Source organism: Leptodactylus fuscus, chromosome 2, assembly GCF_031893055.1.
Source record: "Leptodactylus fuscus isolate aLepFus1 chromosome 2, aLepFus1.hap2, whole genome shotgun sequence".
NCBI classification, from domain to species: Eukaryota; Metazoa; Chordata; class Amphibia; order Anura; family Leptodactylidae; genus Leptodactylus; species Leptodactylus fuscus.
In genome coordinates this window covers 121,476,173-121,500,576 of record NC_134266.1, presented here as the reverse complement: position 1 = coordinate 121,500,576, position 24,404 = coordinate 121,476,173, and the positions used below count along the sequence as shown (strand labels likewise).

Below are 24,404 nucleotides of genomic sequence, written 5' to 3'. Positions count from 1 at the left end.
GACCCATTCAACTGCCTTCCTATTCCTAGAACATTGGTGTATAGTGCATGTATGTGTGTTTTAAATATGAGGAACTTAAGATTGTGAAGTAATTTATCTGTAAAATGTTAAACTAGATGGTGGTAAAAATCCCCAAAACTGGAGCTGTGCAAATGGTAGGCTCTTTACACAGCTGGAATTGCTGCTTGGTCAACATGGCTCAGCTAAATTCATTACTAGTTCCTTCACCTCATGCCAGGTATAGGTTACACATATATTTCATAGCATTTCCACAGTTTTGGGGCTTTTTTTTCCTGTTGAAGTCTTTTATTTTTATATAGGGTCCAAGGATTTACAGACACTTGTCCAAGATGAAGGCCAGAGTGGCCATATGTTTTGGCATTTGGTGGTAGTCAGGAGCCCCCTGTATATAACAAATAACTGTGCATTGAGTGCATTTATTATTTAGGTAATATAAATGGTAGAAAGAAATGCAAAATGCTGTTTGAGAAGCCTTTTATCTGACAGGTTCTCTGCATGAACACAACAACAAAACAAAATGTGCAGTAGTTAATGGATGTAAAATGTATGTTATTCAGTTCTCTCCTATTCCTATACTGACACTGATGGCACCATCTTTGTGACAATTTTAATATCTTGCAACCCTCTCGATAAAAAGGTTACTTTTTTTTTCCTTTGGAAACTTGAGCAACCATAGAGATAAATAATCTGAGCAGTAACTGTGATTTCACCCAGCTCCTACGTGCCCCCTCTTCCAAGATCTGCACCTCTGCCATATAATGGTGGTCTTTGTGACCATCTTCTTCACTAGTGGAAACAACCTTTCCCAGGAGCACCTACTAACTACCATACAGACATTCATGCACTGCTCATTCTCACTTTCATGCTTATGTAGAACTCGTCTGGTAAACAAGTATATGAAGAAAAACAAACTAATTATGGCTTGACCTGGATGAAGATGGACTACAGTACATATCTAGTGGCATCAGAGCTCAAACAGCGGTGGGGACAGAGGGATGCCATGGGGCTTTTTCTAGTGACATACAAATTAGCTAATTACCTTTAATGGATATTTTCTAAAATACTTTTATATGAAATATGATTGTTGTTGTGGGAATATCCCTTTGCAATGTATAACAGTTAACTAAACAAGATTACACCCCACAAATGCCCCTGAGCAAAATATTATGTACAGTGAAATCCTTATGTTACAATATGTTAATACAAACCGTTGCTCAATCACAAAAAAACAATGTCAATACTACAATTTGTCCAATGATGTTACCATACAATGTGTAAGGTAACTACGTCCAATCCCCAAATTGTTATGCTATGCTGACATCTCATCAGTTGGACAAAATGCCATACAGTGATCTGATGGCATAGAATACTAAAATAAATATAAACATACAATACAGTATTACATTATACTAACAGGTCAGAGCTTAGTTTCTGGTTTCTCACATTGGGCATCACAAACTGGTTATTTAATGGGATTTCCAGGCTAAAAAAGTTCTCTAATTTTCTACACTTCCCAAAAAAAAAAAAAAAATCCTTTGTACCACTGCCGCATGTTTGGGCCCACAGGATCTTCAATTGGTTACCTCTTCTAAGGCTAGATCATGAATTAATAAGTCTTGGACCTTTAAATCCTGCAATGAGGCCCTTACATGATGAAGGACCCAGGGTTTGTGTTCTCCCTATAAATCAGCTCTGCCAGTTACATAAAAAATAAATAGATAAATAAATGCCTTATTATCACATTTTACCATTTTAGAAAGAGTTTGCTGCATTTCTACCAATACATGAAAAAACAGCCTACCCTAGAGCACATAAGCCATCTCTTGACACAGACTGTCTCCTCCAACTCAGAATTTCTCATGGCTGAGATCATACCCTGTCTTTTCCTCTTGTGTCATGACAACCAGTTTAAAGAACCGATTATTCCCACAGCTCTTTATATACTCTTCTATTCCAACATCTAAACCAGACTGGGTGTAATACTAATGTGTAGATGTTCTCAGAGTTTAGGAAGAGGTTAAGTGAAACATGTTCTGCATATAAACGCTAAGCTGTCACCTTTTCCAAAGGGGGAAACAAAATAAGAACAATGCTACAATGTTGTTGTTTTTTTGCTATTTTTCCACCCATGGGAAACTTCAAAAGTTATAAAGTCTTTATTATTTAACAACATATTACTGTAGATCTGGCTGCTCATCTCAGGCCTAAAAAGCTTATGATGAAAAATAAGACTCACCAAAACAGATAACAATTCTTAAAATGTATAGTGCAAACTGTGGATCATACAAGAAATGGAATCACAATTTTTTCTATACAACCCAGATTATTTCTCAAATCCCTTTTGTACATTTTGACTTTCCAGAACTGAAAATGTAATCATAGCAGAGGGCTTGGTAGGTATCCTTGTGTGAGGATAGGAGGTAGAATCTCTTATCTGTATCCTCTAACATTACATAGCAATACAAGATGTCCAAATGCCAAAGCAGGCCACATTCTCTCTACAATCCAGCAAAGTTGGACATGGATGACCTATCCACAGGAGAGGTCATCAGTGTCAGACTGATCGGGGCATGACAATCGGACCCCAAGCCGATCAGCTATTTCGGCCACCAGAAGCCATATATGAAGTCTACAGCCAAATGCAGCTGTCTACCCCTATTCAGGTGAAATGGAGCAGAGCTGACGTTCCCGATGCCACCACTACAGTGTATAGATTTACACACACAATTCTATACTGTAAGTTTTAGACCTAAAACAGGACAACAGCAATAAATACACATGATGTCCACACTGTTTCATAAAACTAGTATATAATTTCTTTCATATTAATTCGCTGGCTCAGCTCCTCCCAGGGCATTGGAATCTGCAAGTCAAACTGCCAATAAATATTTACCAACTGCCTGACTCCTTTATAAATGCTGATGTGCATGGTCAACAGAAGTAAAGCTCTTCTAATTCAGGGGGGGGGGGGGGGGAGACAGTGACTAAATTTCTATACAAGTAAATTTACAATAAGCACTGCATCTAATGAATCATACAATATCAATAATTGTACAATATAATAAATAAAAATTAGTTTATTTTGAAGGAGTCGGACACCACAGCAGTGGCTTCTGCTCAAGACTTCACCATATAGGAGCTTCTAAAATATGACTACAACAAGCGTAATGTAATGGAACCATCCGGCCGTCAGGACAGTTGTGCAGTCATTTTTACAAGGTTGTGTAGACAATCAAAATCATCTAATAATGTCTGAAAATTGCTTATTGACCTTCCAACAACAACATCATTGTCTGTACCAGCACTAGTGTCAGGGGGATTACAGGAGAGGCAGGATCTCAGGCATTGAGGCGGAAAAGTGATATATTGTGGGAAATGAATCAGGCCACAGAGTAAACTGAACGAAGGCTGGGACATTGCAGGACAAAGCAGGGTTTCCGGAAAGAGCAAAACAGAAGCTGATTACAGCTTTCCCAAAATATACCCTCACATCTCTACTGTCACAGTCTTCACTGGGCAAGATACTGAAACAGAAGCTGACACACAATATAATATACAGTATATGTATATACACACGCTTATCTATGTATATATACACACATAGATTCACAATATTGTCCTCCCTTTCATTAAAATCACTTCAGTCTGTTTCTGTTTCTTCTTTTTGATAATTAAACAGAAGATTCAGTAACTGCATAATATGTCACAACACTGTTGAATGGAATCTGATAAATGCTAGTTACTTACATGTATGTGCATATGTATAGTTACAATGCTACAGATATACAGTACTTTCATTAAATCTAAGGCTTGAGATTTATAAATGGGTCTGCGGCTAATAAAACTGCTGTAGAAAAGGGTCATAATGATGATACAAATTGTGTGATATATATGTAATTTTTTTTTTTTTTTTTTTTTTTTTTTAGACACACACATAGTCTTATACAAGAATGTCAGCAAACACACAGTACAATTTTTATGCTATAGTATATTACACAGTACCATCTATCACATTGATGTATCACCCCCTAGGAATGCCCATATTAGTCTGGTTATACATAAACCTCATCCCATTTTGTAACGCAGTTCCCAAGAGTGTCCTGGCAAAATTGAGACTTTAGGCATTTATGCTGTGCAACAGAGCTGCATACTGCATTGACTATGTCATGACCTCTCTGCTCCATTACACGTTTGGTCTTTTCAAAGGGGTTCCCACTGAAAAATTTGCTTAAAAAAGTGGCAATAGGTTGAATAAAGGTGTGGTCTAATAAACAGCTTCCATACAGTATATGGGAGGAAAATCGGTAACTGAAAAAAAAAAATGATATGTAAGATGGGGGTCTTCTAAATAGCTGTGGTTTACGGGAGAGGTTTCACTATATATCTCATACTTCACTGAGCCAATCGCCTCTCCTGTCCCAATGCTTTACGAGTCCGCCACCAGCATCCATTTACTGGTTCATCTCAACACACAAGGAGATCGATGTAGTATCAAGGAAACTCTGCACTTACATGCAAATTAATACAATTTTTTAATTCAATACATAGAATAATCCAGCAGGATACAGTGAGTTGAGGAATTAAGTTTTTCAAATTTTTTTTTTACACTAATCTGATCCTTTTACTGGCTAAAAAACCTACTTAAATGAACAAAATCCCGTAACTTTACGAGTCTATTTTAGTAATTGCTTATATTCTTCATGAACCAATAATCTGGAGTATCTCCTTTAAACTGTGCACTGTGCCATTCCTCTGTTAATAATAAAGATATCAAAAAAGGTTTAAAGTAAAAACCTAAACCCAACTATGAAAAACTCACTGACAAAATAATCATAAAATCTATTTTATTTTATTAATACATATAGTAATAGGATAGACCCCAATAATACAGGAGAGAGGTACAGAGTACAATTATGATAAGAAAAACATCCACAGAATGGCAAGCAGCTATGTTAAGGATGAAGGGAGATGCCTATAAGGAAACAGACACAAAAATATACGTTTCAAGTGCATACAGATGCTAGAGTAGAAACCTGACCGTAAAAAACTGCACTTGCAGTGCAACAAGAATTTGCCCTCTTATAGATGTTCCTTATTCGAGAGCCGATTGGCTTAGCAGAAGACCAGAGTGGCCATCAGAATTATTTCCTTTGATGGGCCCTAGGTATTTCAGTCCAACCCTGCCAGTATTATTTGTTGAACTAAGTTGTTCCTGATCTTGAGGTATGACAAAAGAGCAGCACGATCATGAGCTACTTAGTCAGCATAGGAAATATCTCACTGTATAACCAAGCAGCAGAGACATGAATATGTAGACATTCAGCAGGCTACAGGACAGACAATAAAACTTATGTACAATGGGGGACACCACTGTTGGAACTCCTACAATCATTAGACCAGGGGTCTCCAATTCCTCCAACGCTTGACCATGTTGAAGAGGAGTTTGAATGATGTAGCAAGAAGTAGAAAAGTCTTAGAACATACTTTATCTTTATAGGCTTGAGTCAGGTACATCACATATACTAGAGAGTCAGAATCTTCACTCTTCTTTTGGAGGGAATTTTACTAAACAAGAGAGCAGCTTATTGGATTCATGCCCTCTCCTAAGCCCAAAAGTGCATAGCATTGCTTTTTTACACTCTGAATTACTTGAACTGCGCTTGTTTTGGGTTTTTGTTTCCTCGTGTTAAAGGGGTATTCCCATAACTCTTGCTCACCAACCTGCAGGCTGTGTGCTCTCTTCACTTCCTGGTTTTCTCGCAACATTGGTGGGCGGGGTTTCACTTGCTCTGCTATCTGCTATGTTTGCAGTCAGTAATGAGGGATTGGTTGTAAATGAATTACCACAGTATGAAGCTGATGTAGAAGCTGATGTAGCAGAGCTGGATTTGAGTCAGTTTGTAATACATACAGAGGTCCGGGACTCCTTATCTCAGCTCTCATCAGCCAAATTCAATTAAACCGACTGATAAGTAGAAGAGCAAGAGATAAGAACTCAGAAATCCCAGAGCTCTCACCTCCCCCCTCCCCTATCTGAGGAGCTCAGTTGCTTTTCTGTGGCAGAGACATACACAGCTCAGAGCTGCTCTCAGCACTCAGCCACTCCCTCCCCCATGAGAGCAGGCAGCTAGTCACTTGGGGACTGAGCAGATAAGCTTAGAACAGCCTCCGTGGCCATAGAAACGCAATATAAACAATGAAGTGAATAAATTAAGATAGCGGCCAAACAAAGCAGTTCTGATAAAGCAAAGTATTTAGAAAAAGTCTTAGATCCACATAAACTAGCAGTATAGATAGGTTCCTTTTTATGGGACAACCCCTTTAATATTTATTTTGGGTCCTTCCACAGACATGATCCTCTTCTGGAACCCCTTGCTATTTGGATCTGACTTGACAAAGTGGACAACAACAGATAACATACTGATGAACTTTCCCGTGGAAAGTTGGGGCTGTAAAACCTTTTTAATGAGATATGATATACCTTTAAATCATTTTGGCATTATGCAAGTACAGGACAGTAGAACCAGGGCAGTCCAGGAGCTCCCAGCATCATAAATCAGTAGTATGATGCCTTCAGCTCAAGCCATGGTCAGGCCAAGAAATACGGCCAACATATGGATCATATAGCTCAGCCTAAGTGTATTCATGTTGAAAAGGCTGTTAGAGGTGTTTTGTGACCTTTATGATGCTATACATTTTACAGTTTTGGCAACTGGGCAAATGGAATATTACAAAGTATTCTCCATTTGTAGATAATGTTGGTTCAGTTGAGGCCAAAGTAAGTTTTGTATTGACTTTTCTGACACAGATACTCATTAACATATTTATTTTCAGGATTTACAAAAGAATCTGTAGTTAGTGATCACATTGTAAATGCAATTTATCATAAATCCAACTGCAGTTTTCTGGGCTAAATGTGTGATAATGTGGCACAAGACCATTTCTTGTGCCAAAGATGCGCCACATCCCCCATTCTGCGCCTCTTTCATCACATTCAGCAAATGTGGGTGCAGCCTGGCCGACCAGGGCATGCACATCTTGGCTTTATATAATTATTATAATTCACACCAGTTTTCTGGCATGAGTTATATAGAAATTCTACGATAGTTCCTACCTTCCATTTTAGCACATTTGAGAGGCCAAAATCTCTTGACAAGTCACGTGTGCCTTGTGGCGGACTGCACCTTTTTTTAAGATTGACGTACAAAGCACCACTCTTAATAAATGTGTTCCATTGAGCTAAGATTTGGGAGGGAGCTGAGTTCCTGTTTTTGCTATCTCATGTTTCTACTGTGTATTTAGGGATCATTCACTGAGCCAAAGTCTTATTTTCCTTCTATTACTACCTTTCAGTAACTGCTGCTGTGGTAAGAACAAAAGCTCCATCAGTCACAAGTCCCTAAGAAATACAATTTGCATGACAATGAGCGAGCCAATTCTTAGTCGTTAACATGATTACATTGATTTAGGAAGCTAATTACACAGTTATATTTATTTACAATACACTATTTCTGGGACGGTTACATTGTCAGATTCCTGAGCAGGGCGATGGGAATTTTCTTCCAGCGACAGGATACAAATAGTACACGAAGAATAGAGGTGATGGATTCAATAAAAGACATCTTTTATTGAATCCATCACCTCTAGCAAATCTGAACTGTAGTTCTGCTTCCATTCAAGTTCTGCAGAGTGACTATATAGCGAACAGAGCCTCTCGTTCCTGACTCCATCCTCTGCATAGGTTCCAATGCCAGAGGTTGACTATAACGGCTGGCTTGTGCAGGGTCCGGCAGTCAAACCCCTATTAATTGGATACGGATAATATATCATGAAGATAGGTCATCCAGTATCAAAAATGTCCTCCAGCCTGGAAAAGCCTGCTGAATTTAACCTTTGAAAAGTAGTTATAGCTACTATTACATCTGTAAGCATGAGTCCCATTGTAGGTGGTGTAATGGTCTGAAAGCTTCACCCTTGACAGCAACCAAGAGCGGGTAGCCAAAATTTAGAGGATAGAGCACAAAATTTTAACACTGGCATACAACGCCATTCAACCTTTCCTCTCCATACATCTCTGTCCTAATCTCTCACTACCTGCCCACTCCATTCTGCTCTTATCTGACGTTCACACAACCATCTCCAAGACTTTTCCTGTGCATCCCCCATACTCTGGAACTCATTCCTAAGACACATACGAATGACCCCCGGAATCACAGGCTTCAAGAAGGCTCTGAAGACTCACCTATTTAAAATAGCCTACAACCTTCAATAACATCGGTGCAACCATCTGAACAGCTTCTACCCTCACCTGTTTCCTGTCCCTCCTTCTTCATAGACTGTAAGCCCTTGTGGGCAGGGCCCTCAACCCCTACGGTCCTACATTTATGTCCCCTGACATCTGCAGTCAGGAGGACCCCATACACATTGGATGATTGGCCAGATATATTGAAATTGATAGGTTCAGTGTGTAAACATGTAATGTTCTATGTTTTTATTGAATAAAGGTAACAAAACACTTTAGCCCCTAATTTATCTCCTGTCAGAACAAAGCACGGGACATAGTGTTCTCACAGAGGATGCATGAGAGAGATGGAGACAGCGATGCTCTTCTGTATCTGTTATACAGTAAATGAATGTTTGCCCTTTGTTGGGGCAAAATATTGCTGTATAAAAATAAAAATGGTTCAACATGCCTAGCGAGTTGTCCCAAACGTCCAGGTCATTTTACTAAATAGACACAATTTCTTCCACTTCCACAAATCTTCTAACACTGTACATACATAATGTATTGTGCAACACTAAACTCACATGGCTAGGACCATAACTTTCCTTTACATTGCACAAAAGGTAACTAGGGTTTAGGGGCAAGACGGTGGCTCAGTGGTTAGCACTGTTGCCTTGCAGCGCTGTAGTCCTGGGTTCGAAACCGTCCAGGAACAACATCTGCAAGGAGTTTGGTGGATTTCCTCCCCTTCTACAAAGACACACTGATAGGAAAAAAAAAAAAAAGAAAAAGGTAACAGTTTTATTCTCTGGCAGTAAAGAGATAACTATGATCTGGTTCTTTCATAGCACTGCGCAGCTTCCTGTTACCTGTAACTCAATAAGAGATGTGTTATGCTATCACTGCCATAAGAACATTATACTAGAACCAACAAAATTATCAACTGTTGTGTGGTGTTATGGACAGCAAGGTGTTCCAGGGATATAATGGTTAATCCAGTATACTCAGGCAGCAATGATTATTTCATAGTGCGTGGATGCTGGAATATGCCTGTGAGGCCACCGCACCTGTACAAGCTGTGAGTCAGTGCAGCATCCACAAAGCACCACACCGGCTGATGATGGATAAACCCATGCTGTGACAGAGTGAAAGCTGGGGTGTGTACTCCTCATTTACAGTCCAGAGTATTGTGTAATACTCAGACATTAGCATTACTACACCTCTTCCCATCATTAAATAGCTAGAAACATTTTTCACAAGACTAAAAAAGTATTTAGTATTCAAATTTTTGTAATACAGAATCGAATTTTACAAATTGATGGCTTACCCTTAGTATAGATCAATTTGTGATCGCTGGGAGTCCCTGACTGTCCAGACCCATGCAAGATCTGCCGTTTACTGGGGCAGTTACAGCCATTGTTTACATCCTGAAAACTGCACTCCTAGTAGCTGTGCAGTGTCCCAATCACCACTGTATTAGATATCCAACAAAAACCGCAGCTTCTAAACTATGCTGAGTGAGCAGTGCGGCTCCCAATGTGGAGCTGTGATCCAAATAAACAGCTGATTTGTGGGTGTCCTGACAATCAGACTCCATCCACTCTAAAACTGATGCCTTATCCAGGTCCCAGCCGAGCTAAGGATAGATTCATGCAACATATTTGTTTATTTTTCTAATGGAAGATAAAGTTGTGCATATAGGACTTTTTCTTGTGTTACAAAAGTCAACAAATACGATGGAAGACCACGTCTGTTATGTTGTTTACATTGGTGCCAATGGAAATGAACATAGACTCTGTGTCCATTACTCTGCCACAGTTTATGTCTGTTGCAGTCATCCTATGATGGATGACAGCAAAGGACATTAACAACAGTAGTGTGAACCCAGCCTAAAATTGCTGGTTATCAATCATTTATACGAGGATAGCATTGTGTGCCTCTGGCCACCCCCATTGCACTTAATCCTCATTTGCATATTTCTATCAATAACTTTTTCACAGCAACTATTTCTACTAGACTATCTAAAGTTATGATGGTACTCATCAGAATATCCCCTAAAATGCTCTGTGGCTGGTTTGATATTAAGTTTCCTGGCGATAGACTTCCATAAGCTTATTTTTCCTTTGTATCTGCCCAGCAACCAAAGTTCTAGAGATCTTTCTAAACCTACTAAAAATAAGGAGATTGCATCCTTTTCTAGTTAATTATTTTGCAACACGATTTTCTTCTAGGGCACTGTACATCTGAAATACTGTTAATAGATAATTCCCATCTTGGCATTAATGGTTGTATCCAGAAGATAAGTGATGGGACCTACATTTGTCTTGAGGACTGGGCCCCATTTGCCACTGCAAGTAAAAGGGAGGGTAGTAAATGTGCAAATCCCAAAAATGAATGAGGAGCGAATATAAAACTTTGTACATATAGATGGAAAGATGCAAGCATTAGCAACGCTATCTCCTTTTGTTGTAGCCACATACATTCTTGAGAAAGATACAGGAGATGTAGAAGTGGGACCAGAATCTACGGCATTCATGACATATCCTCTGGATATAGCTATAAATGCCAAAGTGGAGACAGTCCTTTAAATACAGATGTAGAAAAGTTAATCTAAATTTCTGCAATTAGTTAAACTGCTGCAACATGATATCTTATCACCAGTCCATATCTGGCATTGCAGGTCAGCTCAATGGAGGTCACCCCTTTAGTTGATCTCACCTCTTAATCATTCAGATGCTGTGATCACTATTGATCACAGCAACTGAGTGGTCAAGCAGGAAAATACTTCCGACTCCAGCAGTCCTGGATGTGTAATACCACTGTGGCCCAGAAGTCATGCGGCGAGCACAGTTGTGTTTTACATCTCCAGTTGTTTCTTATTGATAAACCCATTATAACAATAAATAATACTATATTTATCAAGACCAAGCATCTGATCAAACCTATCTCTATCTGTAGAATGGCTGAGCTCCTTGCCCAGCGTAGGCTGGTACTTTATCTACTTCAAAAGGTCTGTGCCAGCTGGTCATGTCTACAGTAGGCCTAACTGTCTGATGATAAAAGATTCTGCAGTGGTAGACAAGAGCAACAGAGCATTCATCCTCAACACAGCTTTCAAGAAGAAGTGAGATGGGGAACTATTGATTGTACGGTTATTATTATACAGTACATTAAGGCATATTGGTACCCCGCCAATGCATAAAGATAGAAAGAAAGACAGAACACTTATTATGGCAACCTGTCTTCAGCTTTCTACAGAAAAGTGTCAAAACACATGTAGAATAGTTTAAGTATTACATATGCTTATGTCTTCTAGTCGGCACCTGCAAGCAGCGTTACTCTATATTTTATAGTAACCCCTTCCTATCCAGATGTCCTCCATTTATTTCTAAGCAGTGCTGCATGTACTGAAGAGGTCCCAGGATTTTCTGTCTGCTATACAAGACATCTCCATTCTTAACAGACTTGTTTTAGGCTTCTTCCACTCCTCAGGCAACAGAAAGCATACAAAACTAACTCAAAGAACCTTGTAATATCAGACTAAAACACAAATGGGGAGAGCACCAGGGTTTATTTTGCTTACCGTAAGAATACTGCTGAATGCTTTGCTATTCATCTGGCTATGAAAGTCACACACTGTCATATGTGATACAATGGATCCCTCAAAACATCATGGCGTCTGTTATAAGCAAACGCAGTGTTTCTCAAACTTTTTAAGCTAAGCAAATGAGTAGCCCCAATGGACACTGTGGTGTCTGTCATTTGACAGATCCTGTTAGTGATCTCAAGTGGGGAAGAAAAACTGGTGTGAATAGTGTTCCAAGTAAACCTCTAATCCGAGGCAAACAGTGTCAGAGCTCAGAATCACACCCCTTGTCTGCTCCTGTCTGACACCGCCATAGTCCAGAGCCTAAATAGCATATCAGATATCAAAACTAACAGCATCGATTGCTCGAGAATGATGGAAAAAAAATTCTAGTTGTGCCGGAATCAGTGGAGCATCACCTATTAAATAATGCAAAGAGCTGGACTTGTTAGAGGTGGTGAAAGGTCTTCTTCTTTCTCGTCTTCCTCACTGAAATATGCCAGGCGTTATGAGAATGTCCTGCTAAGAAGAATTATTCATCACTGTTACATGTCCTTACAACTAGTTTAGAAATGGATTTCAGCCCTAATTTTACGTATTACTCCAATGAATATCTAAGATGCAGAGAATATTTTGTTATTCTGCACGTTTTTGCCTACGTTCAAATTTCAGAGAGTATTTTGCAAAAAAAAAAAAAAAAAAAAAAGATTTTTTTCTTTGCTAACTCTAGCAAAAACCAGATCAGGAAAGTACACTTAAGTGTCGCCGCCAACTTCTCCCTACCACGCTACTTCCTTTATGCACTATAAGCATATACTTCAACTGTGGGGTGGGAGTTGAAGGCAGACCTCTCATCTACATGAAACTAAAAGGTGGAAGTTAGATTTGTTTCTAAACGCTCTTCCATGGTGGAAAGATTTATCTACCGCTTTACTTTCCATGATCTGAAATAACAGAGCACTAATAAACTACAAAATTTGGCTCATAAATTGCTATGTAGTGCTGACAATACACATTAGATTGCAATCGGTTGCACAAACATTTAACCAGCAACTATCATTACATTTGCCTTGTAAATATGAAATTGTAGTCAAGCAAGCATGTGTACTGATATATGGAGAGTTAAATAAGTGGTTTAAAGGAACACTAAACCCTGAAAATGGAATAAGAGCAAAAAAAACTGTAGGATATAGTTCATCTCTAGTTATGTCTACAAGATTAACTGGAGTTCTGAGCAGTTTGGCAGAAATCTTGCAGACATAGATTGGTCAGGTAGTGCTTCCTGGCTCTGTGCAGTGCCATTACTGGGTGGAGACTCACTACAAACACCAGCATAACATCACTGGAACTTGGGAGGGAAGGTGCTTAGCTCTCTTTCACTCTCTCTTTCATGCTCTTTCACTATGCAGCTCTAGAGCATGAGTTACACTGGGGAGAGAAGAGGATTACATGTGATTTTTTTTTTTCTTTTTAAAAGGAATCTTATCTTTCAAACACATTTTTTTCTGATTAACACGTCGGAATAGCCTTAAGAAAGGCTATTCTTCTCCTACCTTTGGTTGTCTTCTCCGCGCCGCTGTTCCATAGGAATCCCAGTTTTGTCGGTAAGCAAATGAGTTCTCTCACAGCACTAGGGACAGGCCCCAGCACTCAAACAGCACTGGGGGTGCCCCCAATGCTGCGAGAGAACTCTCTCCAGTGCCACCTCTATCTTCGTCAGCAATGTCCTCTTCATCCAGTGCAGGTTTCAGTCTTCTAGGCCTCGGGCAGAGCAGACTGCGCATGCCCACAAGAAAATGGGCGCTTACACAATATTGTAAGCAGCCATTTTCTCGTGGCCTGTGGGCATGCACAGTCTGCTCTGCCCGAGGCCTAAAAGTCGGAAACCTGCACCGGAAGAAGAGGATGAAGAGGCCGTTGCTGACAAAGATGGAGGCGGCACTGGAGAGAGTTTTCTCGCAGCATTGGGGACGCCCCCAGTGCTGCAAGAGAACTCATTTGCATACCGACAAAAAACAGGATTCCTACGGAACAGCAATGAGAAGACAACGAAAGGTAGGAGAAGAATAGCCTTTCTTAAGGCTATTCCGATGTGTTACTCAGAAAAAAATGTGCTTGCAAGATAGGATCCCTTTAAATCTACACTGTGCACATCACCCATCTTTCACAGATTCTTGCTGCCTACATAAGGCAAACTTACGTAGGCAGCAGTCTTTTATATCTGTATTACAGCACTGACTAGTACGTTACCCAGTTTTCTTGAAATCCTGAAAGATACATCTGTCAAGTTAGGAAATAAATACGGAGCAAGAAGGAGGGTTTGCATAGTACTCAGCAGTCTCTAATACAGTATTACCTGATAAGCTTCCCATCTTCCTGAAAAATTGCACAATTACATGACAGGGAGTGAATATTTAGCTGAATGTATCAATATTCTCTATCACAGCCACAAATGCTATGCTACCCAGCTTTCCCGGAACCCCGAAATGTAAACAATGAAAACATTGGTATGATGTGAGAGCAATCATAAGGATTTATTTAGGTATATTTTAGTATTTAGCAGTTATTACTGCATTTCCTGGTATGTTATATCTGTGATATATTCATTACCTGGTTAACAGTGCTTTTAAGATAATGCATATCATATACAGATAGTACAGGTGTCACAGAGTTACTTCTCCGTAACTATAACAATAATAAATAATAATAATAATAATAATAATAATAATAATAATAAATGGTCAGGTGATGAACACACAAATGCACAGTTTGTTACAGACACAACACTGTAATCAGACAGACAGTAATAGGCTGTGCACCTGTGTGTACATCACATGACCATGGACCGTATATCACATGACCATGGACCATATATCACATGACCATGGACCGTATATCACATGACCATGGACCGTATATCACATGACCATGGACCGTATATCACATGACCATGGACCGTATATCACATGACCATGGACCGTATATCACATGACCATGGACAGATTTTTACCCTCTATGAGTAAGCAGAATGCATGAATGAAAGTAAGCAGAGATCTAGCAAACCATGAGAAATTGACATAGAAAGTATATTGGAAAACCTTACAACTTTTTATCATACAAACAACAACATTGGTTTCTCAATATTGGTCTGAAAGTGGACAACCCCTTTAAGTAAATAAAACAACCCTAACCTAAGATGGCTGTTGTGGAAGACCTAATAAAGCATTGGTCTATTATATTGCAACTGTTTCTTTATCACTGCTGTAGTCAGATCCTACAGATTACACCGCTTTCTGTAAGGAGCAATGAAAAGGTGTGATATCACTGTTTTCCGCAAGTCAGTGAGGCAATGTTCATTTTTCTGGGGAGGAACAAAGTAAGGCTATGTGCTGGGTGTCTGCCCATTGTGAATCTGTCTAAAGAAACAATGGAAACGGTTACACAATGCATACCGTAATCCTTCATTTTTGGCGGATCCGTCCATAGGTTATCTGACAAAAAAAAAAAAAAAAAAAAAAAGTGTCAGTTTTTGGCTGATCGTTCCCCTTTTCATTCTTCATTCTGAGCATGTGCAGAGAAGAATAAAGAGGGGCAAACTGCAAAACTGACACAAACTGATTACTATCTGCTGATCAACTGTGTCTGCCTTCCATAGACTTCAATGTTAAAAAAGATGGATACATTGCTTTCCATCGTGAATCTTTTTGGGATGGACCAAAAGTGCTTCAGGTCCAACAAAAGTGGGAATATTCCAAACGCACACCAGTGGATTGTTTATAAATCCCATTGAAATAAATGGGACCCTTTCAAATCACTTTTTATGATCCTTGGCAGATGTGAACCCAGCCTTAACCTGCAGCTTCAAAGTACCTGATAGTCGGTATTATAGACACAAAAATATGTCATGAATTTTAGACTGTCAAATCACGTCTTACTAAAGTGTCTGCAGAAGGGCCACAAACAGCAAAAGTATAGGCTTAGAACAGAAACCGTCCATTTTTGAGCAAATGGCAGAACGTCAATGATTATGTAATGTGACGTTCCCAGTTTCTTAACTCATCAGTAACAAGGAAACAGTATTTTTAGTGCCATGGAAAAGTCAAATGTGCCAGAAGTGTAAGTAATGTGCATAACAAGGCACAACATTTGTTTCAGCAACCCAGAGGAAACTGAAAAGAGTAAGAAGTAATAAAGGTATTTGTCATTCATTAGGACGGCTTCATATGCACATATATACTACCTTTATATATAGCTTTCTTCCCTCCACAAAGTCACACACCATCACATACATATAGTCACATACACTGATTTGTTTTCTAGCTGTAGATAAGACATAGCTTTGCAGCGCTCTTTCAATGTTGTGTGCTGTCGCATACCATACATAGTATCCAAGGGCAACAGACATAAACAAGTTTCCAGGAAGACATACAAGGGTAGGACAGAGAAAACCACAAAGAAGCCAGAGGCTACATTTTCTATTCAGTAATGGTTGAACTAACACTAGTCAGTCATGACATTGGAGTAAAACTTGATATCTGACCTCCTCTTACTCAGGCCAATGGTGTGGTCTATAGCATAAAAATATAGCCTCTAATGTTTTATACCCATTTTTCCCTTCCTCTACACTGGGGAATTCTAGTGTCACCATCTATTTCCTAAATCAGTTTGGGATCACTCACATTTTTAGCTCCAATTTTTACACATACTGACCATGACCCCTTGTCCTGTCACATGACCACATGTGAACAAGGCAGATAAGGCCTAGCTTTCATTATCTCCTACATTGTCCATTAGCTCAGATTTCTCTGCAGAACATGAAGTAGACAAAACATGGGTGAAACCATAAACACAGGCACCAGTGACAAGATCTGACCACTTCTACATAATCCTCTCCTATCTGTTTTAAAACTTGCCCACACATGATACAAGTAGTATCCAGTTTTACAGTTTTAGCCCTGGCTGGAAACCAATAAGATAGAGCCAGTAACCTTTCAAGAGCTGGAGCTAATATGTGACAGAAGTCTAGACGTGCATTGGCTACTTGGCATCTGTCAAGTCTTCAAGTAAGACAATCAAAACTTACTGGGGGAAACCTAGCAAAATGCACCAGAATTCTAGAGAAATTTGCACCAAAAATCTGCCTAACATGCCTTACAACACATTTATCAAGTGGTATAGACACATTTACAGCTCATAAAAAAGGGGAGTGGCTAATCAGAAAGCTGGCATGACCTAAGTTGTGATCCCAAAACAAATGTGTCAAAATTTTGGGGAGATAATTAGGACACTATTACCTAAGAGTATTACAAATATGTTCCCATAAGCCTTATGGTTGTAAACGTATCTAAGCCTAACTGTCATAGTTACATTTATACAGTCGCAGAATTACGAACAGCCCTTTGAAGAAAAGCCTAAGGTAGATGTGGCCTTCCGCGAAAAAGAGTTTGACATTAAACATATTCACAATTCATCAAACAGAACTAGACATTTTGATAATAGTGTAGATTAACCCCTTCCCACCATCTGCCATGATAGTTTGTAGGTTTTGGGCCTTTACCATAAGGTCTCCACTAAATAGAACCAAATTTAATGTCCACATTAACCTTTGAAGATCGTTCCCCTAACATTTAAAAAAAAGAAAAAACCCTGCCTCCAAATGGCGAAATCATGGGAGATGTCCAGTATCAATTGTCCAGTAATGTCTATCGAAGCAAAGTAGCTCCTGATCTCAACTACAAATAAACCAAATCATCAAGTAATTTAGGCATCCCTGCATGCGATACTGCCCCAACTACAAATGTAATGTATAAAAGTATTTTTTCACATATGGTGAACAAAACATTAAACATGCCCTAAAATATAGTGTAAAAAAAAAGCACATCTGGCCCCATGTAAAAGACGCTATGGAGTCCCGTATACAGAAGTATAAAAAAGTTACAAGCCAGAATATGGCGACTCCAAGACATTTTTTTCACAGTTTATTTTTAAGGTATTTCGTTGGTTATCATCATAATTGAATTTTTTTTCCAAGTTCCCATTATATCGGATGCAATAATGAATGGTACCATTATGGAGTGCAATTTGTCTCACAAAAATTAAGACCTATATAGTTCTGTTAATGAAAAAAAAGAAAAAAAAAAGTGATGGTTTTTAGAAGGTGGGGAGTAAACAACGAAAATTGAAAAATGGCTGTGGCAGGAGAGGGTTAAGTCTGTCTTGTCTAGGTTTCCACTGATCTGACCACTATATGCTGTAGTCATAATCCAACCAAACTGGCAGAACTTCACATCTATTCATGGCACTGACCAAATTTGACAAAATATAGTCTTCCTGATCTTCACATTTTCAGTGCCAGATAAAAATATATTCTCCCTGCACGATATTTAACAGTATAATATGTATCTGTATGATATCGTTATACATTTGATGGGTCAGGTTATGACCAATCTGTGCCATAAAGTGAAACAAGATGGATTTCCTTATTGTTGTACCAAAGATTCTATACAAAGGTTGGAATGGGTGGGGAGGGGGCCTACCCAGTATCCCGTCAAATATCCAGCAGGGAGAACCATATATTACACAGTCGCCCATGGAGTTCAATGGAGAAATGTGTAAGCATCCCCTGGGGTTCTAGCAGCGGCCCAGATATCAGCTCACAGGAAGAGGAAGGGGATTGTTATGAGTGGAAACCTAGATTGAAGCTTCATGTATGACCCAGGGGGCTGACACTACAAAACTTCTGGCAGGGTTAGAACTCCATGAAGAATAGCTAGTGCACACTGGAGGGCTGGGTCAGGAAACTTTACAGAATCTTCCTTTAGTCTTGTGTCTACAAACTTCTAGACAGAAGAGTCTATTATCATATGTAACCCCCTGAAACCAGTCAGGAAGACGAACTGAGGCTTACTTAGGGCTCGCTACACTATAGAAGTATATTAGATGTCTTTCTAAGATACTGCCTGTTGGCCTGAAGGGGCCTGTGCCCCCTCCTCCTGAATCCGTCTATTGTGTGCTGTTCCTCCATGATGACTATCTGCAGGCAGCAGCATTGTGTGGCACATGAAGAGGACACGGATGTAGTGGCCGGTGCAGGAATCTGCAGTGTCATGTACAAGTGACCTCACCCACAGTGCCCGGCTGAGGACTGGCATATGCCCACTGATGCCCCCATGTCTGCCGCATACCTTGTGTGGTGTCCTGATTCCTCTTGTCCATGTCCTCAGGGGGTGCAATGAGCAGGTCCAGGGATGGTATTCGGATGTGCTGCCAGTCCGGGGCGCTCTGCAGTGATGTCCAATATCAGGGGCTACTTCTGCTTCCCTGCACCAGTCTCATTCCTAAGGGCAACAGGATCCGTCTAACAGTTGGATACAAATCCCCTTCATCACCAGGGAGGGCAGGGTAGTATTGTCCAGCCCCCTCCCCGCTCACACACTACACTCGGCTCTGCTGTGCACTGATTCTCTTGGGGTGAATGGGGCTCTAGCGCTTCTGCTTCTCTACCGGAATCTTCCAGCCGCTCGCAGAAACCTAAGAAGAGAGAAGCACTTGGTGGAAATCTAGAGGAGCAGCTGATGGAAAGGCTATTGTAACAGACACTGTGCAACCTCTAACACAGGACCGTACCAAGTGCAGGCACGGGGGTGGCTTCGCTTCCTCCCCCTATTACATTATTTGTCAGGCGTGGAATGAAAGAGCTTCTGCCGAGCTTCTGACTTGGGAGAGTTTAGTCAGTGCTGTACCTATAGCTGCTTTATAGTAGAAACTAAGAAGTAAGGAGGCAACCCCCCCTTTTGGGTGGTGTGGTTGAGTCCTGCAGCGTGTTGAGACTATCTAAGGAGAGTTGCATTCTTTTAGGATTGGGAAGCACAGATGGTGACTCATGAGGCGGCCTCAGACACCCAGCCCCGAGCTGAGGATGCGGCCGGCGGCTGCTGGAGAGGGTTCATGGAAAGCGGTGACGTCACGGGATGGCTTTCATCATTGCAGGCTGCACAGGACGCTTCTGGGGATTTCTGGCGTAAATCAATGAGAAGAGAAAATACTGCAGAGACTGGATTACAAGAAGTGCATTGGAACTCCTATAATGCAATGAGTAGCACAGTTATAAATAGGTTCATTACAAGCACTACAAAAAATATAACGCACTGTATAGTGTATGGTAAAATAGGGTCAGTGCACGCTGGATCCGCCTCCTCAAAATCAGCTTCCAAAAAAAAGCCTCCCAATAGAACTCTATTCGGATGCGGTTTCAGCATCAAAATCAGCGCCTAAAGCTCAGTGTGCACTGATCCTTATTGTCATCAGGTGTGGATTAGGACTAGCCTGGGCTGGATGAAGATTGTATCCCCACTAAACTAAAGTTTTCAGGGCCTTTAACCCCTTAATAACAGACAAAAAACACCTAAGCTATTGTGGAAAACACTTTTTTTTTTTTTGCTGTTATTGAAGATTTTACTGGCTTTTTTTGAGCCGAACGTAGGAAATTCTAAGGGTATGTTCACACAGAGTTTTTTGCAGGCAGATTTTGGCGCGGAATCTGCCTGCAAAAAACGGATCCCATTGACTTCAATGGGAGCTTCTCGCTTTTTTTTTTTCCCGCTAGCTAGTAGCAGAAATAAGAAGTGACATGCCCTATCTTGCCGCAGATTCCATGGCTGAATCATCTGCAGCGTCCGTGGCTTGAGACACGCTCCTGATTAGGCCCAGTCATTCCGTCACACCTAGCCGTGTGGAAGTTTGCATGGCGGAAACCATCGTCTGCCGTGTGAAAATATGCTTATATTTCTACCTACTACTCAATCCATATCTGGCTTTGGCTCATAAAAACACAGCAAAATCTGCAACAACAAAAAACTGCGTTTCTGCAAAGTGGAGCCTTAGCCTTAAAGAGGTTGTCTAGGCAAATTGTTTATATTTTATATAGGCCAGGGGGAGGTGAAAAAAATCAAAATAAATTCATACTCACCTGTCCACTATGCTTCGGTATCCTTCCAGCGCATTCCGGTCCTTCTGCTCAACGAATCTCTTCTGCAGCTCCACGGAAGCCAGTGATAGGCCTCAGCAGTCACATGGTTACTGAGGCCAATCGGCAAAGGGTCACTGATTGGAAAGCAAAATAGTCGTAAAAAACAACAAAATCTCAATGCATCTTGCGCTAGGAGGGAAATTGATTAAAAAGTACAAAACCCAAAGTCAATAAATTCCTACTACCCTATGTCTTCAGCCTGAGGGGGCATTCACACGGAGGAAGTTGGCACCGATTCTGGCACCATAACTCGCGGCAGTATCAGCGCTGAAAAAAAGACTCCCATTGCCTTCAATGGGTTCATTTTCCGCTTGGAACCCATGAAATCAATGGGAAGCTTTTTGTCCCATTGATTTCAATGGATTCCACATGGAAAACATAACCCATGGAAGTCAATGGGAGTCTTTTTTTTCAGCACTAATTCTGCCGCGAGTTATCATGCCAGAATCAGCGCCAACTTCCTCTGTGTGAATGCCCCCTTAGATAGTTTTGGTAAATCTGCCACCTTGTGATTAACCCTACAAAGACGTTTAGCATGATTTGGAATGACAGCTGACTGGTACAACTATATTAGCTGTTTTCTACATGCAAACGTAGTTATACAAATCATTCAGACTAAACAGTGAGCATTGTGACTTTTATTGCCAGTGTGCAACAGTCTGACCTTTACACAAAGGATTGTTATCACATTGAACTGTCTGATCACTAGTGAAGTAATACAAAGTAAACATAGCATGATGCCACTTGTTCAGCTACATAAAATATAAGGGTCAGTTCACACGTGAACCGACCGCGAGGGTTGTGACACAGAGAGAGACGCGGCGAGCCACGTCTCTCTCTGGTCAAAACCCGCCTGCCGCGACCATCGCAGTCGCGGCTTTCCCCTCCTATGTCGGCTCAAATGAATGAGCTGACATAGGAGGGTGCTGCCACTAGGCGGAAGCTGCGGCCCAGCGCGCCGCGGCTTCCACCTGAAGATAGGACATGTCACTTCTTTTCTCCGCTAGCAGCAGCCCGCCGCTAGCGGAGAAAAGAAGCCCGGCGGTCTGCATAGACCACCATTGTAAAGGGATGGATTTTGAAGCGAAATCCGCTGTCAAAATCCGCCCCTTTGCCACCGTGTGAACGAGCCCTAAGTGCTACAACAATTCCATTAAAACTTTTTTTTCTAGATTTACTACCGTATTTTGTTTGTAGAAAACAACATAGTTTAGTCATGGAAAACCTTGTGATTAACCCTACAAAGAGTAGCATGTAGAGTTTAGCATGCAGAGTTTATGAGATCTTGGTTCCCTTAACAATTTAACCCTTTGAGGGTATGTTCGCATGGAGGAAAAGGTCATGGAAACTTTTCCCGCTGTGTGAACATTCCGCGGGGCTCACCACAACTGAATGCCGATGCAGCATCAGCATCCTGTCGCGGTATTCCGCTCCTGTGTAGGCCCGAATGAATGGGCCTACACTGAGTCAGCCGCGGAATCTGCAGCAAGAAGGGTCATCTTGCTTCTTTTTTCCTCTACTAGCTAGCAGAAAAAAAGAAGCGAGCAAAGTCAATGGGAGCCGTTTTTGGCAGCTGATTTTGAGGCAGATTCCGCCTCAAAATCCGCTGCCAAAAAACTCCATGTGAACAGTCGCTCAGGGACTTTTTTTCATATTTTCCCTCTGAATTTTTCAAAATTCATAACTTTTTTATTTTATGTCACTATAGCTAAGTGAGGGCGTATTCTTTCTGTGAAGAATTGTACTTTCATTTCTTACCATTTTGGGGTACATGTGAATTAACACACAATTCTATCATAATTTTTTGAATTTTGTTTTTATGGCGTTTAGGGGGCATTCACACGGAGTAACGCCGGGCATGTATCACAGCCGTACACGCCGGCGTTACGGCAGACTGCCGAACACTTCCCATTCACTTCAATGGGAGCACTCGTAACAGCGGCGTTTACGAGCGCTCCCATTGAAGTGAATGGGAAGTGTTCAGCAGTCTGCCGTAACGCCAGCGTGTACGGCTGTGATACACGCCCGGCGTTACTCCATGTGAATGCCCCCTTACTCTGCATTAAAAATGATATGGCAGCTTTTTCCGATGGGTTATTAGGATTACGGTGATACCATATCCATATTGGTTTTTATTAAGTTCTACAGCTTTTACAAATAAAATGTAACTTTCTGAAAATGAATGATTTTCCTGGGGTCACCGTATTCTGAGGCCCAGTTCACATCTGTGTTCGGGATTCCGTTTGGAGAGTCCGCACTTTTCTCTCTGTGTGTTTTGTGCGGAAACCAAACAGAAACCATACAGACTCCATTATAGTCTATGGAAACCGAGTGTTTTCCCAGGTAACCGCTTTTCTATATGTATAGCTTTCCGTTCAGGGGGTCTCCAAGCGGACTCCCTGAACAGAATCCCGAATGCAGATGTGAACCAGGCCTTAGATAAAAAAAAAAAAAAATGAGTGACTGTATTGCTCTAAAAATCTGCAAGCCTATTACCTAAAATTAAATATTGATTTTACTTTACAGATACGTAAACATTACAAGCTGCCGTAGGATATTATGTCTCAAGCCTATAAAGCTCTAGAATTGTTGATCCTGTACTTTTTCTGCTGTAAGATTCCTACATTGTTCAGAACCTCCTACTTCTATATTGTCTGGAATAAAATGAAATATTCTCAATAGCTGAAAGTGCAGTTGCTTACAACACTTCATCATGAGTCAAGAGTATTTCACCCATTTTAGTTATCTGTTCTTGCTCTAACATGTCCTTGTCACTGTGTTTTCACCAAGAATCAGATCATCTGTATACTAAGAAAACAGCAGTGAGGACTTTGACCAGTGACATCACCTCCATGCCTTTTGTTTGTTATATTTGTGTAGCGTCTGCACTTCATTGATATGTGAAATAAGTGTGTGGCCTCGTGAGAAGCTGTAAGAAGCGCAAACTTGCCCAGAGCTAAAAAATATTCAATTACATAAACAGAATCTTAGCTTGAAAATCTAGTTGGTTGGCAGCTGCAATAAGTGACATATTTTATAATACATGAGAGGCATTAGTAATGTCCTAGGCTGTTGTTTCAGTCCCATTGAAATAATAAATGCTGGCATTACTAGATGGGCACTTGCAATGCTGTTCATTTGAATAACAGATATGGTCTAATACTACAAGAAATTATATCAAGAACATCACTGGAAATGTAGGCACAGATTTTCAGACCCAGCTGATATCACTTTGTCATACTGATTATATTATAAGGGCAGAGGAGTTGCTTAACCAATTAGCAGCACAGGACGTAATAGTACATCCAGGCCGTCAATGTCTTAACAACCGCGGATGTACTTTTACAACCTGTGCCGCTTGCTCGCTCACTATGAGCTCCAATTGGAGATTTTAACCACTTAGATTCTGCGTTCAAACATGACCATGGCATCAAATGGGGTTTTGCTATCATAATTCTCCCTGCCAGGTGTGCTGATACATATTTTCAGAGTCCACATACCTGGTTGATCCTGCTGTGATAGTAGGAAGTCGGCCTATGTGCCAT

The 24,404-nt window shown here is 40.6% G+C and overlaps 1 protein-coding gene across 6 annotated transcripts in view; it reads right to left on the bottom strand.

Moving 5' to 3' along the window:
• The window catches only part of MAP7D1 (MAP7 domain containing 1), a 63,228-nt gene extending 43,795 nt beyond the window's left edge, over positions 1 to 19,433 (bottom strand). For 5 of the 6 annotated variants that reach the window (XM_075264506.1, XM_075264507.1, XM_075264508.1 and 2 more), the window contains exons 1-2: positions 19,016 to 19,433; positions 15,284 to 15,322 (exon numbers count right to left, since the gene is read on the bottom strand). In XM_075264506.1, the coding sequence (XP_075120607.1) occupies positions 15,284 to 15,322; positions 19,016 to 19,046 (70 nt within the window). In that variant the 5' untranslated portion in view covers positions 19,047 to 19,433. The remainder of the gene's footprint in view (positions 1 to 15,283; positions 15,323 to 19,015) is intronic. The other variant, XM_075264509.1, reaches the window with a different exon arrangement.
• Positions 19,434 to 24,404: the final 4,971 nt, after the last annotated feature.